Source organism: Mycetomoellerius zeteki, unplaced genomic scaffold (genome assembly GCF_001594055.1).
Source record: "Mycetomoellerius zeteki isolate Tzet28-1 unplaced genomic scaffold, Tzet1.0 scaffold145, whole genome shotgun sequence".
NCBI lineage: Eukaryota > Metazoa > Arthropoda > Insecta > Hymenoptera > Formicidae > Mycetomoellerius > Mycetomoellerius zeteki.
The window spans coordinates 1,322,124-1,340,277 of NW_017256393.1; the positions used below are offsets into that span (position 1 = coordinate 1,322,124).

At 36.0% G+C, this 18,154-nt stretch overlaps 1 protein-coding gene across 4 annotated transcripts in view; it reads left to right on the forward strand.

The window, feature by feature from the left end:
- The window catches only part of LOC108732033 (uncharacterized protein CG43867), a 66,988-nt gene that overhangs the window by 40,551 nt on the left and 8,283 nt on the right, over positions 1-18,154 (forward strand). The window contains exons 2-9 of one of the 4 annotated variants that reach the window (XM_018462630.1): positions 7,624-7,686; positions 14,774-14,941; positions 15,374-15,559; positions 15,769-15,980; positions 16,441-16,675; positions 16,835-17,009; positions 17,183-17,416; positions 17,767-18,058. In XM_018462630.1, coding sequence (XP_018318132.1) covers positions 7,624-7,686; positions 14,774-14,941; positions 15,374-15,559; positions 15,769-15,980; positions 16,441-16,675; positions 16,835-17,009; positions 17,183-17,416; positions 17,767-18,058 — 1,565 coding nt within the window. Of the gene's footprint in view, positions 1-7,623; positions 7,687-8,770; positions 8,828-12,377; positions 12,615-14,773; positions 14,942-15,373; positions 15,560-15,768; positions 15,981-16,440; positions 16,676-16,834; positions 17,010-17,182; positions 17,420-17,766; positions 18,059-18,154 lie in introns of those variants that run through there. The other 3 variants (XM_018462632.1, XM_018462634.1, XM_018462633.1) reach the window with 3 other exon arrangements.

The following is an 18,154-nucleotide window of genomic DNA, read 5'->3' on the forward strand; positions in this document are numbered from 1 at the left end:
GGGCAATAAAACACACGGGACGCATCTGGGTTACGAGCTTTACAAGGCACTAGCTTCTTTCTTTATCTCGTACCGGAGCCATCACTTCGGCCCTAAGCGATTTCTCGAACGTCTCCTCTGCCCGCGTTTCGTTTTCCTGTAACCTTCGTGTTAGCTTGTCGCTGTTACACACTCAGGATTGAATCTTTATACGACTCAGGTACTTCTTTTTCGAGATACGCACAATACGATATGGCGAATGTAACGAACGTATTCCTAATTACATCGATACATAATTTTATCATTTCTTCATTGCGTTATTCTCCGTTTTATTTTTCTGTCCTTCATTTTTTAAGGAAGATTTTATTTCCGAATATTTTTAAAACCTAAGATACTTTTATTCCAAAATGCAAGATATAGTGAATCCATTTCATTCGTATCGATGTGTAATTCTTGTTTAAATCTGCATCTTTTTGTCTTACGACTGTTTATTCTTTGTTTTTTTTTCTTTATAAGTTTTCCAATATTTTATATCTATAAGGCGTAATAAAAAATGTAGTCTTGATTATTTATATTCTCTGATCGTTTCGTTTAGAACGCCTCCCATTTATTTCCTCAGCCTCCAGACATTCTTTTCTGTCCTCTTTTCTCATCAATGGCAAGAGAAAGCAGTCGTGGGGTGGTACAACTTGGTCGCCCGTTACTGCACACATCAAAACCAGTCCCGCGCCACTTGCGTCTCCACTAAGTCAGTGGTTTCCAAGCTTTTTATGACTGTACATATCCCCCTTATAAACACTTAGCTGAAATATCGTTGAATAGGATCAACTTTAACTTCACATCATGAAGCTGAATGAAATGATCCTAAAACTTTATCACGATAAAAAGAAAAATACGTCACTTAGAACTAAGCAGAGTACATAAATTCTTTAGGAATTTAAACAGTCCACGTTCGTTGCGTCATTATTAGACGTTAACAATAAAAAAGTACTAACAATTAATTAGACTTTCAAAATTTAAACAACAAGAAAATATTCAATAAGGGCGAATGAAAGTAAAAATTCTGTGGTAATTTGTACACTAAATTAATAAAGTAACTTAATCCTTCTTATATTAGACGTTTCGATTCAATTCATGCCATCATTAACGAATCACAAAATCCTGGTTTAATTATGTAATTATCCAATGTCAAGAAATTCAATCATCGTATGCAGCAAGTAGAACCTCTTTTAACTATCATATTTAAAGATTGCAACCTTTGGCTTGAATTCGAAACGTCAATATAAGAAGGATTAACTATAAGAAGAATTACAAATTACTTTATTAATTTAGCAAACTACCGCGCAGAATTTCTAATCTCATTCATTCTCATCGAATTTTCTTGTTACTAGATATTATTTGCAAGATTGCACAACCATCGTGTACTACCATGAATCGCATAAAACCGGTGTCACGAACTTTTGATGGCAGAAATCGCGTCATGCAACCAGGAGTAAAAAGTGGTTAAAGCGAACGAAAAAATTTCGCGCTCCTTCGTAACAATGATTCAGACGACAGCGACGACTGGCGACTACACTACCATGATATGTATGGGACGCGTGTACCGGCCGGCCGACACTTCCATCGGTCGTCTCGCGAATGAATGTCGCAGTTACGAGGATTGCACTGGGAATTGGGCACGTAGGTGCGCGCGCGTCCCGTTTTCGCGGCAGGATGCATCGGCGGGTGCAATAACGATAACGGCGATCGTACTAACGTCCACGACAACGTTACGTGACGATGACGGGCGGCGGCGTTACGACCGCGATAATAAAGAGATACGAGAATTAATTCGACCGGACGATAACCCGTTTGTTTCTCTTGAACGCTGTCCTTGGACTATCTCCTATGGTGGACAATGCGGACACGTATTTTGTTAATATTGGATTGTTACTCCAAAAAGCCAATTTTAGTAAAACCTGCTCCTAATAGAATAATTAGAATGTAAAGTAAAAATGTAGCTCTATATTTTTATTATGTAATTATTAAAAAAAAAATGAATATGTTAATAATATAATATAATGTTAATAATATAATGTTAATAATATAATATATTATATAATTACTATAAAATAAAGGAGTATATAAAATATTAATATTTTACACATGCAGCGTATGTATTTATACCATTTATTTTTTATACATACATGTGTATTATAATACTAAAAAATATGAAACTTAAAACAGTATTAATATAACAGATAAATTAAACATTACAAAATTAAAAACAAATATAAATTTTCACTCGTATATATACAAAGTAATATTTAACAATTTAAGTAATCCAATCAAGGTCAACGATTTTAATAAAACGAGCTAGTTTAGATGAAACGTCTCAAATATATTGAGATATCGCTGCTCATTTCAATGTAAATTAATAAATTTATTATTCATCTAAACGCCTAACTCGTTGTATTAATATTATTGACCTTGACTGGATTAAATTGTTAAATATTACAAAATCAAACATTGAATTAACTAAATTAATTAAACGTTATTATTGAAACTTAGTGAATGTTGTACTTAAATTTATTCTCGTCAAAAATATATTAAATATATAATAATTATATGTGATATAAATATATTCCTATATTCTTTGCTATTCATTAGAATTAAAATATAAAATTATTTCGCATTTTCGATGACACATGCAAAATTATGAATTCAAAAGTATCCGGGTGATTACAAACGCGATATTATGACGGCTCGTTCATCATATCTGCAGTAATGTTAAAGGAAGACTAAATAAGAGTTCATGAGATATGAATCAATGGTGAATCTGAGTTTCGCTATATTCAACATAATTCTCTTCGTTCGCTCGTGACCCTTGCGGTGAAACCGTCCGTATGTTCGTACCCCTTTTCTAGGGGCTGGCATAGTTTAATATACAAGGCACGGGAGAGCGATCCGGCTTCTCGACCCCGGGATTTCGTTATAAATAAGGGTCGTGCACTCGCCCTGTGGTACCGCAGAAGAAGAAACGCTAACGCACGAGGTGCTAACCGTTATACGTTCTCGTTTTCGTCGAGCTAATTCCACCGGCCATTACTCTTCTCCCGTACTGAGAGCAAGTCGAGGGAGTGTTCGATACAAAGCACGCTCTTTTCGTAACAAGCAGGAAAATTGAATCGATCGTTGCCAGAAAAGGTAATAATTGATTCTATCTGTTGTTGCAAACAACAAGGTTTTCAATATGTTTAATTATACTAACGTATAACATTTTATTCCTTTAAATATTTTTGCTTAACTTATTAAAGATGTATCTAAGATACAATCGTTGAAAAAAGTTCTCCAAATTCGAAATATTTGCGTAACTGCGCCAAACGTGTAGTAAATCTAGTGATAACTTAAATGGTAGATAATACAATATATTTATTTTTAAAAAGTTATTTTTCACTTTTTCAATATTTTATTAACTTTATTTGTCATTTCTCAACTTTCTGTAACAAAACATTATTTACAAATGCAAAACGGAAAAAATAATTGGAATATGGTTAAAAAAGATAAATATGCATTATTTAAACAATATATTATTATGGCAGAATATGACAGAATATGCCATATTGAGCCATACGTACCGCAAAATTGTTATGAATAATAATTTCTCTGAAACCGTGTTGTGAAAATTAATCTAATTTTGCAAAAAGTTCCAGTAATTTAGGATCTATGTATAAAAAAAATTAAATTTTTAGTATTATTTCTTCAATATTTTTATTACTAATTACATTCGACAAAATTGCGTTTCCCTATAAGAAAACGTCTCTTATAGAACTTTAATACTAATACTGGCAAATTAATCACTTATTTTCAGTATTAAAAATACTATTAATAATATTTTTAATACAACAGTCTAGTATTAAATTTTTATAATCATCATAATTAAAATAATAATTACTCTCTAACTGTTTAGTGAATCTATTTGAAATTTTTTTTAGTATAATATATTATAGATAACAAAGAAAGAGTTTCCCGAAGTTTCATCAATTTGATACTATTTTTGAAATAGCTCAGATACATCCTTAAATAGAATAATTTCATTGTTATAATACTATTCCGGCAATTCAATTCTGTAATTCAATTATAATTTATTAGTTTTAATAAAAAACGTGGAAATAATTCGATTATTTCTTCAAGTTCTTTTACCCTGAAATGCGAAATGTAGTGGAAGAATTCACTTGGTATTAAAGAATTTATTCGTAGTGGTTCGCATTTCTCCTGAGATTAGATAAACGTGAACAGAGATAGAAATGAAAAGAAACAGGAAATAGTTCAACAATCACAAAGCCAATTTCCGGATTTGAAGGCTAGACGAGTTCGTATCTTCGCGAGTTGCCTAACTATTCATATCGCTTTAATTTATCTACTTCCTACAAGAATACCATCGCAACGTATTTAATAACAATCCAGAAGCGTGTCAAGAAAGAAAAAGAGAGAAAGAAAGGAGTACATAAATCACGTAACCGGAAATAATTTTCGCTTTTGTGGGTTTTTTCTCTTGCCTCTGGAAAAGAAAAACAAGCCGGATCGCCTTCGTTCCTTTCTCGTCCCAGCGCTCTTTCCTCGTTCGTACTTTCCGTGATTCTCCCCAGCCGCACGCGACAACATCGGGAACCAGCTATAAATTTTCCCGCGCACAAAACGAACGAAATTCAAGAAAGTACCGGTCTCTATGTCTCGCGTCACGCGAGGCACCGATAACATTAACGAGCCAATCCTCGCGACGACGACGTCTCAGCGCGCGCGTGATCTTCCGACGATCGAAACGCGAAAGGGTGTGTTATCGTTCCGCGACTTTCACCCTCCGTGCTTTATGCGTGGACCTGGACAAATTACAGGAAACCTAGCTGGTCGTAGAAAAAAGTTAAGCCTGTCACACATGAAATGCATAACAGCATAAGCATAACATGAGACCGCTGAACCAATGAGCATCTTATGTAAATCAATATGGCGACATTATGCTGGCTGCTCATTGGTCCAGCTGTCTTATGTTATGCTTATGCTCTGTTACGAATTTCATGTGTGACAGGCTTTACTTTTTGCTCTTTTTATTTCCTTTTCACTCCAAAAAAAACATTTTCTCTGAAGCCCCGAATATCCGACGAACATGAGTAACCACTTTTGCTAAGTTATTATTTCGTTTCCATGTAGATACTTTTTCCAGCAAGTGTCAAGAATCGAATGCTATCATTGGGCATAAAAGCATAAATTGGACGAAAATTTTATGTAGTTTCTAAAGAACACAAGAATAATGGACGAGCTAGATACAAAGATCTAGCGACAAATCGAGAATCTAACGCTATCATTAGATATAAAAATATGCGAGAATTTTATCGCAGTTTCTCAAGAGGGGATCGCCAAGAATTATGAATGCATTGAAAAAAAAGATTGGCTGCTGCAGCAAATTAGATGGTAAAATATAGTACAGCATTTTTAGTTGGCTGCACCAGCCAATTTTTGATTGCTGCGGCCAATTTTTGGTTGTATTAGCCTATCCGCAATGTCAGTATAGGATTTCGATTGGCTAACGCAACCAAAAATTGGCTGCTGCAGCCAATTTAAAACGCTATGCCATTTTACCATCTAATTTGCTGCAGCAGCCAACCTTTCAGTGTGGGCTAGTATTATACAAGCAAGAATTTCATATATATCCGAAGGATATTAGATGGAACACATATGCGAAATTTTGCAGATTAGATCAGTCAGACAACTTCCGGTGTCATCTCGGCGTCGCAAAAAGCGAAATTTACGCACTGATGACAGTTTGAGAGGTCCCAGTGGCGCATCCCTCCCTGCGGCTAATGTACTAGTCGTTCTCTCGTCATCCCGCCCTACATTGCGGATTTCCCTCTCTGGCAGCAGCGTGTCGAGAGTGTGTAACGCGCCGAGAAAGTGCGCGCATTTTCTTCCCCTCCGCATTAGGAGGAACGTTTGTACGCTTCTCGGCCTCCACGGCCTTCTCTTCCCTCGCAGCCCTTTGCCTTTTTCTTTTCCCTCCGACGCCAGATGCTGCTAACTGCGCTCACCCTGATGAGATCCTGGTCCCCTCCGCTCCTCGTCTCGCGCTGCAACGCTCACGTCTCTTCTTCCTTCCTTCCCGCCGATCCATCTTCCTCGAAAAAGACGAGATCGCACTACACGGCCGCTTTATTCGCCCGAGCGAGGAGGAACCACGGATTCTTTATATTCACTGACTGCTCTTGTTATTGTAGAGACGACCATTCGTTGCTCGGCGATATCACGGCGGAGCGAAGTATCGCGTAAAAATCGTGGGATTTCAAATAAAAAGATTGCATTTGGGATGTACATGCATATACATATAAAAGAGAGTAATATTAAAATTTTGAAAATTAATGAAGGTTGTCCGAAACAACCTTCATTAATTTTTTACAACTTTATATTTTCGTAATTAAAAAACAACTTTAGTTCCAAACTGTAGTAGTCCAACTAAAATTCTTAGATTTGAAAATTGACTTGAAATTGGTCCGGAAGATCTGTTACTAAAATTAAGGTGTTTCTTTAGTAAATTGAGTTATCGTAGAAATGTCTAATTTTTTTATATAATGAAGTTGAAGTACCGAAATTGACGTGTGTGCAAAATTCTACGGTAAGTTATTTAACGATGAAATAAAAGAGAAAAAAATGTTAAAAATATAACCTTTCACGTATAACTTAGTGACAGATAAAGCTCGCAGATGCTTCTTTGACTACCTGCACACAAATCTTACCATAGACTTTTCTCAGAGAAACGAGATTATAATATTTTAAAAAATTACGATTTTAACGGTCGCAAAAAAGTAATAAGTCAACGGCCATTCTGGAAAGATATTTACGAGCATAAACTTGTATATAAATTTAACCTCGAAAAGTAAACATAATCATAGTTTTAATTCAAATTATGCAGATATTTATAATTTTGGATGGACCCTGGTGAGGCACCCAAATTTTTGGTATCCCAAAAAATTTTCGGCACTTTACTAAAAAACTACCTTAAGACGAATTGTGTGAGGTACATTGTACATTTTGGATAAGATTTTTGAAATTGTCATTTTATAGGTGTATCAATCTCTGATAGATCGAGCCGGTCTTTGAGTCCGGTTTAACTTCATCGTTTCCATTAAACTGTCATCGAGTCAGCAGTACCTACGTCTCGTCTGTGGACTTAATCAAGTTTGACGAAACTTTCCCTCGCGAAATTAGACATCGAACTACTTGTATGTTCGTCGAACTTTCTCCGATCTCAAGAACGTCAAATTTCTTACGCGTCACCACGATATTGAAGGTTGCTGTCACCTGTTTTTGATAACGTCATAAGGGAGGAAATGAAAGCGAATAATTTTTCTAATTTAAGTAAGCAAGTGACTTCGTATTAGAAAATAAAAAAGAAACCGAAATGACAGAACGAGTAATAGTAATTGCAAAAGTAATTACAAAAGAAGAAAAAGAGAGAGAGAGAGAGATGTACGTGTTATGAAATTGCAATGCAGCGTTTAACATTGACGAAGTCAGATAGAATTACGTTAAAAGTCGAGATTGTCTATCTCGCAAAACGTCATCAATCTTGAGTGAAGTGACGTATCACTAAAACGATCCTGCTTTTTGTTTCAGCTCTCGGAGCTCGAGCAGCGGGTGTTAGAAGCGGAGGGCAGGGCGGACGAAGCCGAAGACAAGGTGAGCAAACATATTGATATCTCTAGAATGGAAATACATATAGTACATGCTCAACGCGCATGATACGTAAACGTCAAAAAGCAAATGCAAAATTTTACGTCTCTATTTCTCACAAATTTTGTTTTTTAAATCTTACGTCAAATTAATGAGCAAAAGTGCTTATTCTTGTATAGATTCCTTGCGAGTTAATCTCCACCCCATTTAAGTGAAGTTATGGCAATGATACGTGATGCTGGTGGACTCTGGAATGATTCCATCTTATCATTTTTCTTTTTCGGGGTTGTTTTCCCCCTTTTTATACCATACATTGGCATTGCACGGACGTATCTTTTACCGACGACGAGTCGACCCCATTTCTGCGACCTCACGCGTTTCTTATCCTCGTATATCTGGCTTTACCGACGGACACCGAAACATCCCTCCGTAAACGGTATACCCTACCAACCCCCGCGAACCCGATTTACCAACCGGGGGCAACAACGAGTTGTCAATTTTCGCAACCCCACTGAAAATAGATCTATTTTTTCAAAATATATTGAAACTTATACATGCCTAACACTTTAAATTAATAAAAATTAATTTTCAAAGCCGTAATTTTTTATCAGACAAATAAAAAACGAGTTCTTTACACACTTTTAATATAAGTTTTCCCATCCCCTTGTTAATTAAAGTGAAAATGGGTAAGTCGGGTAGCTTCGTTACCGATATCCACAGAAAGGGTGAAATAATATTGATTATAGTAGATACGTCGGTGTCCGTCGGTATCCGTCGGTACCTCAAGAGAGACGGAAGGAGGAAGGGTAAAAGCGCGAAAGAGGCACGAGGGGAAAGAGGGTGAGGACAAGAGGGAAGAGTGATAAGAGTAGCAAGATGGCCGTGCGGCTGGCCGGCGAGGTCGTCGTTTTGTTATGACCCCGAGATTCGCCCTCGCGTAACCACGTGTATCCGCGATAGTGCATCGCGTGGCGACGTTACACCCCCGTGTTAATTTCTCATTAAAATAACCGTTGTTTCTCGACGTTATACGGACCGTTGATCCGTCGCACGCGTCCACGGTCGAGTGTCGAAGGTCGAGGTCGTCGAAGTCGTTCCCGTGCGCGAGGAACTACTTATGGCCCGCAGTAGGTGACATCGATGAAAGGTAACGAATGTGAGCCGCACCGTCCGAGGGTTGAAAAATCGCGACGTAATCTTTCAACGAACTCTCTTAAATTATAAATTACGAAAATTTCTTGTTCATTTATTCAGCGTGAGCAGTAGACTCGCGACGTCGCGACGACCGACGCGAGAAGCATCTTCGCGCACATGAAGTAAAGATATATCTGCGGCGTATTGGGTCGACCGAAATTTTACCTAGTTAACTTCCGTTTCTACCGATGTAATTTAATTCTAATCTCGGTTCAATTAACTCTTCGTGTTGTTTGCGCAAGTTCTAAAAATTAGAAAAAGGTGAAGAATAAGTTGAACCAAGATTAAAGTTAATCTACATTGGTGGAAACAGCTATAAAACTGATGTGACTACACAGAAAGAATGATTTTGCTGAATTTTAAAAATGTTAAATATTTAAGAATTTAGCTAGATACAGATCTGAAAATAATTTTGTTGGATCATCAAAGTAATTATATATATCATGATGAGCAATGCTGTAGAAAATTTTAACATTTTAGCAACTAGTTTGAGTCTACATAATTATTTTGATGTTCAACTTTAATCCAAAGTTATTTTCAGATCTGTATTTAGCTAAAATATTAGATACTTCAGCAAAACCGTCCTTTCAGTGTATGAGATCTCGCGTGCATGCGTAGAATCGTTTGTATTTTCACTCGCAACGCGTGATAATTGATATATTATAAAAGAGATTCTCTTGTACAGCTGATTTCAAAGATGATATTTTTTACACCAGCAATTGAATACCAATTAAATCCAATATAATTTCGTTCAATTTAGAATTCGATGATGTAATTACGCAGAACTGATTTTTATTTAATTGACAATAAAAACAAATTAATATAGCATTTATATATTTTCTCGTCAGTCGCAACGTCGAAAATTGCATCAATTGAAATTTCATTTAGAAATTAAGAACTTTGTCATATCAGATTTATTTTTCAACACAGAATTTTTTTAAAGAGGATTTCGGGATTTATTCGTAAGAATTTGTCATATTATCATTAATTATTTATGTGGATGTATTTAAAAAATATTATACTTTTGATCGGCACAAAAATCGGAGTAAAGGTTTTTCGAAAAGTATTAGCATAATATTAAATATAAGAGAGATTACTTTGGCTTTAATATACTTTATCGTTTTATTCCTTAAAATTCGTATCAAACTATAATATTATAGATTTTTTTTTTAAAGATTACAAATTGGAGATTAGAATTTAATTATACCGAATAGGATTAAAATTAAAATTATCTGTTTGATTAAATTTGATCTCTTTTTAAATTAAAGTAAAAATATTTTTGCGACTTCAAGAATAAGTCAAATATAAATAATTTGCTTCTATGTGAGCCTCTGCGGTCGTTAGTGTGTAAATAATATATTTACCAACGGAGTTAACTGTAAAAATTTGCGAATTGAAGATTAGATCAAATATATAATAAGTAAATTGCTTATGAGTCTTATTTTTAATCTTTAATTCACAATTCTGATCTCGTAGTGTATAGAGAGAGAAAGAGAGAGAGCTTTAGAAAGTGCAATAATGCTTATCTTAATACTCATTGCTTTAATACTCAAAAGCAATATCGAAGCAAAGGACGACAAGTTTTATAATAAGATCGCGCTGGATTATACATATCGCAACGGGAACAACGAGCGGCGCTTAAACGCGACGTACCGGTTGCGACAGCGACTTAATGAGTCGCGTCTCGTGTAAAATTGGCTTACGTCCAGTGTATGAGTAATCCTCACTTCCCGCCGACATCCGTGCATTAAATAAAACAAGGATGCTGTCTTCGTTTCTCTCTTCCCGTAACTTGCGCGTCTTTCAGTGTAAGACCCTATTTTGTGAGGCTAGTTTGTCAAAGAAAAGTTACGTCTTAAAGCACATAATATTTATCAATCGAAAAAGTTAAATTAATACTTTTATTTTTATTTCGATATATTTTGCTTTCTCTAAATGAAAATTTCATTTTGTTTATTTTTAAATGCGGCTTACATGAACAAACGAATTTATTCATTGAAACTTAATTCAGTTAATTATAATTAAGTCTGGAAATTACAATAAGAGGATTTATAATTCAGAATGTAAATTTGTATATTAAATAAATTTATAATTATAATAAATTAAAAATGCACATTATTTTTTTTGCAGTTATTTTATATAAAGAAATTAATTGATTTTTTGATTTAAAAATATTCTTAGTTAAGTCGCGACTGTTTTTTCCTCTAATCATAAAATTTTATCATAAAATTTCATAATCATTTTTGCCGACTACTATTATTAGCATTTAATCCATGTGTTCATACATATTTCATGGTAAATTACACAGCGAATCGATATTTACCAAATAAGTACATTGATCGACACATTCATACCGCGCGCGCGAATATACTTATATTTTTTATAATATTATCTAATATCTAACATATAATTACTTTATACGTTGGTCAATATATCTATTTGCCAAATATCGATTCGCTGTACCATGTAATTTGCCATGAAATGTGTTACACATGCATTAAGACCATCTCCTAGAATAGTCGGCAAAAATTTATACGTTACTACAATATATTTCGTAGAATTTGTATGCATGTGACTTTCGAATGTCTGAATAGTTTCGTTGTAATATACGAATCGTGGGGAATCTTCGCTGACACAGTTGTGCGCCAGTGGTTTTATTGCGCCCGTCGTCGTCGCGTTGGGGTGCAAGAAAAAAAAATGGTATGCGTTTTTCGTTATCGTTTTTAACTGCTTTTTATCTCGTGAATAATTATTTGGAAGGCAACGAAATGAGTATTTATACCAGCTGGAAATGGAGATTAACGAATTTTGTTCAAGAATTAGTTATTCTGGATCATGAAAAATTAGATGAGTCACTCTGTACGAGACGTACTGAAACCGAAATCCGACTTTACCGAAACTTACACAAAGAGTACGAATCATTTTCATCATCCTCCGAATCTTCTTCTTTTAAGCCTGCGCTTAAATAGAGTAGATCGATAAATTTCAAGATGGTCTTGAGAAACGGAACGAGTGGAACATTCATGAGTCAGTTCCAAGTTGCATCTTCTGTAATTTGGCTTTGCGGAAGCAGCCATTGTACAGTGTCTTAAATTTTAAGTGAATTGCGGGAATTACATCAAATATATACCTTCTACAAATTAGGGAATTGTATATAACGCGCCTGATATCTTTTCGTAAACATTTACATATTAATTCGCTGTTAATCGTTTGGAAAGCTGACTTCTCTTCTCATTTTTGCATCTTCGGTAGCCCTTTTTTCCGATCGATTCGTCATTGCATCACGAGACGGTATCGCTGGGGAGTGAGTTCGCTTCGCCTCAGGGTCATCGGCATGACCCCACGGTGGTTGCGCGTCCCGAGTACATGCATACGAGTAACATCCACAAATTCACTCATTGGCTATGAGCCAACATGACTCACCGCCTCTAGAAAACCCTCGGTAGTTTATGTACTTGGGTTGTACGTTCGTTCGCTTCGCTTCAGTTCGGCGCGATCTTCACCGGCGAGTGGATGAGAAACTGGGCTCTCCTCACGTGCGTTCATCCACGAGATTTGCCGTTTCGTTTTTATTGTCCCCGATTTTATTTGAGAAATCGCTTCGTTCCACCGCGGACCGAATCCTCGTCGGAGGAGTGCTCGTCGTGGATGAATATTTTCCGACGAATTGCCGGAAAGAGTAAGAGAAGGAATTAGAACAAGCCTTAAAAAATCTTCTACCATGGAAACGTTTAATAGAGGTAAGATTTTATGGCAGCCGATTTTGTGAGAGCTTTCAAATGAAATTTACGCGACACTCAAATATCAAAGTTCTCCATTGCATTAGCTCTATTTCATTACCTGCTTTTATATATTATTTAAAATATAAGTAAAATTAATTTTTTATTTCATTATCTAATAATTGTATTTCACAAAAAGGCCGGTAATTAAACTATATAATATGCTTTGGATATAATCTACTTTTTGTAGAGCTTAAACGATGCAAGTGATATAATATGTACATAACGGAGAGTTCCATATATAGAATTAGATATATAATATAAAATACCAAACAGGAAAAATACAATAAAATGTATCGGTTCACTTTAAATCAAATTTAAATTTTAAATGAAGAAATTTGATTAAAAAATTTGGAATATGTCATGATAAACGATAATTCTGTTTATTTGTCGACATAAACTCGGTTCGAAATTAACTCCGATAGAACCTAGCGTGTGCTGCACTTTAGAAACATCGCGATTGAAATCGTCTCATCAAAACAGAAGTCGATTCCCTTTTGTCGGTGAAGGTATCAGGACCGCGATGCGATCGCAAAGACGGCAACAACGATAGAAAACGTGCGCGAGAAAACGCGTCACGGGAGAGTCAGAGGAAGATAGAGACGGAGAAAGATCGATATAAGTAAGGGTAGCACATGCACGACGACGATGACGACGACGACGAGGCACCGGGAAAACATTCGGCGAGAGAGAGGATTTCCCCGTATTGATTTTCTCTCGAGTCCCCTTTCGACTAGTCGCCGTGAATGTTCGCTCGCTCTCGCCCGTTCACGGCGTTTACCGTACATATCCGTCGAGCCGTTAAGGCGATATCGATTTTTGACAGCTGCTCTGTCGCGTTACACACCGTGTGCAAACGTCACACGCGCGGATGTACGGTATGTACGATGCGGGAAGGGTTCTCTCCCCGTCATACACAAAGCTCTCTCTCTTTCTCTTTCTCTCTCCCCCAGCGCGACGCAACGTAACGTAACGCACGCAACGCAATGTGACGTATGCACTCGCGCGAATTCGATCCGCCCGTTATTGCCCGATCGTGAGCATGGAGAGCTTTCGCAATCCGTACTCGTACGATTATCCGTCGTCGTTAATCCCATGCGCTCAGACAGATTTTTTTCTTTTTTCTTAGTGTTCTCAGTTCGCGATTATTTGCAATTATTGCGGAGGGAATTCGAATTCCCCGAATAGCCGGTTTGAATACGCGATTACTCAACAACGAGCACATTCTGATGATTGTACAGTTTCTTTCAATTCGCGATTATCTACTGTCCGTCCACTTTCTGCAGTTATTTTGCATTATTTTGCAAATTCTGCTGTTGGCGATTATTCGCGAACGATCAGGTTTGCTTTTCGGTAGTTCTTCAACATCTTTGGTTTACAATTATTTGTTATCAAATAGACTTTAGGATATCTTCCGATTGAATGAGATTTTCCGATAAGCATTTTATTACCTTGATTCGCGATTATTTGCGATCAAGCAAAAGTTCCCCCATCAATTATTTGATTCGTTGAATTCTGTTAGCGAGGGGGATATTTATTCTACTATCGAAAATACTTATGGAAATTATTTAACGACATATAAGAAAATGTATGTAGATTATGAATAATTTTTTTACTTAAATTATATATATCATTTGAAAAAATGTAATGAAGCAATGAAATTAAATACAAAAAGTATAAAATATAAAAATATAAAATGCATTTCTCATTTGCATAATTCTGTATAATTGCCATCTAACAATCAAGTAAACTGTTTAGCGATTGAAATTGAAAATGAAAAAGTCTTCAAAAGTTTCAGAAAAGTAAATTGATAATAATTTTTTGTATCTAAATTTAATTTTAGATTTTAAACGAATTTCTTATACAACTTGAAGCTTAGTAAAATCTTTGAATATTAAAATTTACAACTTCTGATGCTTGACGGTCCCTTTGAACATTTCAATTCTTTGAACTAAAGGAAAGGCGACTTCAAATTAATCACTGAATTCGTGGAGATAACAGGTGATTCACCGATGATCAAGTCAGATAGTGTTGTACGTTTAAGATCGAATATCAGCGTCTTCAGGAAGCGCAGCATTAACATGAGCATTGAGCGCTTGCTCATTCTCTGTTCATTTCAGGTACGGATGATGGAGGAGCGGCTAGTGAAGGGTGAGTACTGCCTCAGCACATCCGGCGTTGGTTCTCCGCCGCATTCGCTGCCGTCGACCTCCGGTACGCAGAATGACAAGATCGAGGAGGTCCATTGTGCCTGTATTTCGAAGCTAGAAACTCAAGTCGAGGAACAGGTAAGTCATAATCCTTACTGTGTCAAAAAACTATTGTAGCGAAAAGTGCTTTTTTCAGTAATACTTTGATATACAAATTAAATTTATTGTTCTGAAATAAAAGTTTTAAATATTTTTTTACAACTATAATTATTGGTCAACATTGATGGTTTTGAAAAATGACTTTTTAATATAAATTAATAAAAAAAATTTTAATAATTGTATTAATTGAATAAATAACCATTTATGATAATTCTCTGATAATACCTATTTAAAAAATATTATGCATATATCATTTTTTATTTGACGATGATCACATAATTCGCGTTTTATCCACAGTTTTTTTTAAAGATTAAGATTATTTATAATCTGTCGAGATATTTGATGATTACCCGAATGGGTGGGGTGGGATCGGATTCCTTTTATCAATCAGTCAACGTCGTTTATTCACAGAGGCAATTACGGCTACATGACGCCAGGCAAGTGGAAGCGAAAGCAGCGAGGATAAAAGAATGGGTCACTAATAAATTGAGGGAACTGGAACAACAAAATCAACATCTGAGGGAACAGAACAACAAGTGTAATCAGCAACTCGAATTGTTGCGCAATCATATAACTAATATTGGACTTAAACCTCCCGTAAGTTTTTTTAGATAGTCCGTAGAATTTTTTCTCTCTTTTCAACATTAATTTTTAGTCATTAAATAAAAGGGCTATAATAAATAATATTTATTTGAAATTATTTTCAAATTATTTAAAATATTACTTATTAGGCGAAAAACGTTATATTATGATTAATGGAACTTTGATAGATTTAATAGATTCTTAAACAAATTCTGTAAATGCAGGCACCGACGAGAGCGTCATTGTCTTTGGAAGTGGATCCTACCTTGCGTATCGATCGTAGACGATCGGAGAGCTTAGAGGGTACTCCGCAGACGGCACCGGAGAGCGTGCAAAATATTGTGGCGGAACCGCAAACGAGCACGAAGCACCGGAGACATTTGTCCGCTTGCGGCAACATCCAACGAGGAGTCGTGACCGCCAACATGGACTCGAGGTAAAACTTTCGTCCGCGCGCGCGCGTGCGCGCGATAAACTCTTTAATTCTTTCGAGACTAAACACTTCTCTCGCTACTTTTACGAGCACATTAAATGTATTCGCCTCTCGTATCTCGATTCTCCTTGGGAGGCCTCACGACGTGATAGCGGCGCCCGAATTTTCGAAATGTGGTACCCTGTAACGTCCTGGGACTTCCTGAGGGGATCCGTCGTCCCACCCTCTTATACTTTTATTATTACATGTGTTTTATTTATCATATTTGTTATATTTATATGTTTATTATATTTACGTCATAATGTAATGTTTTATAAAATTTTGAATTAAATTTACGTGCTTTTAATTTAACGAACAGTGTAGAATTTAAAAACGCGGTCATGCACATACATACACTCTACACAGAAGGTAATTGAATTGATTCTGTGCTTTATACTTGCCGCTTCTCTTTATTCTCTCTTAGTTTACTGTCCGAGGAGCTAGCCGCAGCGGTGGAGAACCTGGTGATGTTGCCAAATATGTCTGGTGTTTCGGAGGCCAGCCGAGACAGCGGAAGCTCGGAAGCGGTGCACGACTATGCTGAGATATATACACCCAGCCGGGAAGGCATGAACTGGCTGCAAGGAGGCGGACAAGGTCCTCGTCCGCCAACTCCGCCATTACATAGGTTTCCTAGCTGGGAGGCAAAAATATATCAAGTAATGATAATTTTAGTTTTTCAAACATGTGTATAAATGAAGTGAAAACCGTAGATTACCAAATTAGTTTATTGAAACTAATTTAAAATAATCTAATTTTTTTGTATAAGTATCCCATATTAATTTCTGAAATAACTAAGCCTCGATAACTATTTATAGGTAGCGGACGGTGGCCTTGGCATCGGTCCACCAACAAACGAAGAATCCGCACCCTCCACGATGACCACCACGACGAGTTCGTCGAAGCATTCTCAGGCCACAGGACACAACTTGACAGCGCACAACTCTCAAGGCTACTGCGATATTTCTGTTCCAGTATATGCTACTGTCAAAGGTAGATTACAAAAATATTAATTAACTTTTAGGAGTTAGCATGAGAGAGGAAAATACAAGCAAGTTTAACAAAAATGTGATAAAAATCACATTTATTAATATAAATAATAATTAGTTGTATAATAAGTTGTATAAATTTGTAATATTTGTCTTTATTGAGCATATATTTTTTAGGACGTGCCAGTCAAATCAGATCTATGCCTTTCGGCGATAGCTCTGATGATAGTTCGGACGGCGAGGAACATCCGAATCAAACTGAAACTAATACTAGAATTACCAATAGCTCGTCCGACAATACGGATTCCTCCCTCGGTAGCGGAAGCAGTCCCTCAAAAAGTATTAAAACAACCAGTAGCCTCAGTCCCGCAAAAAGAAGCTCTAGCGGGTCCCCTAGTAAAAGCGTAAAACGTGGTGAGTTTAATTAATATGATTTTCTTTCTACCTGTCCATTTTATAATAAAATTTTAATAACATTTTTTATGATTTTTTTACTATTTTTAAAACATCCATCCATTTTCCAAGGAAAAATCAGCATACTATAATAAATTATAATAAAGCAATATTTTTATTGAGAAATGTATCACGTAAATCAAAAATGTTATTATAATTATTTCGATAATATCTTGCACATCGAAAAAGAAGTTAAAAGAGAGACGCAAAAGAAAATAATTATTTATTAATCAAGCATCAAGAGAAAGCGAATGCTTTGAAATTCACGTACAAGATATCCAACAACTTTAAGTTCATTTGGTTTACAGATACTTCTCTCGAGTCAGGTTTATCCGAGGATTATGCAATACCTCCCGATGCATTAAGTTCGACATCTCTAGAATCTAGTATGCCTAGCCTTCTAATGCGCGTTTCTGGCGAAAGTCCAAAGAGACAGGAATCGCTGGAAAAAACAGGTCATCTAGCGAAATTAGGCGGCAAGTTAAAAACTTGGCGGAAACGATGGTTTGTACTGAAAAACGGTGTATTAACATACTGGAAGAGTCAAAATGATGTCAACCGGAAACCTCAAGGCCAAATAATCTTGGACGAAGTGTGCAGGTATGCGATAAAAGTAGCTTAAGATGAATTTATATGTCACTGAAAAAAAAATTGCTCAAATAAATAGATTGTAACATAAAAGATTATCAATATTTA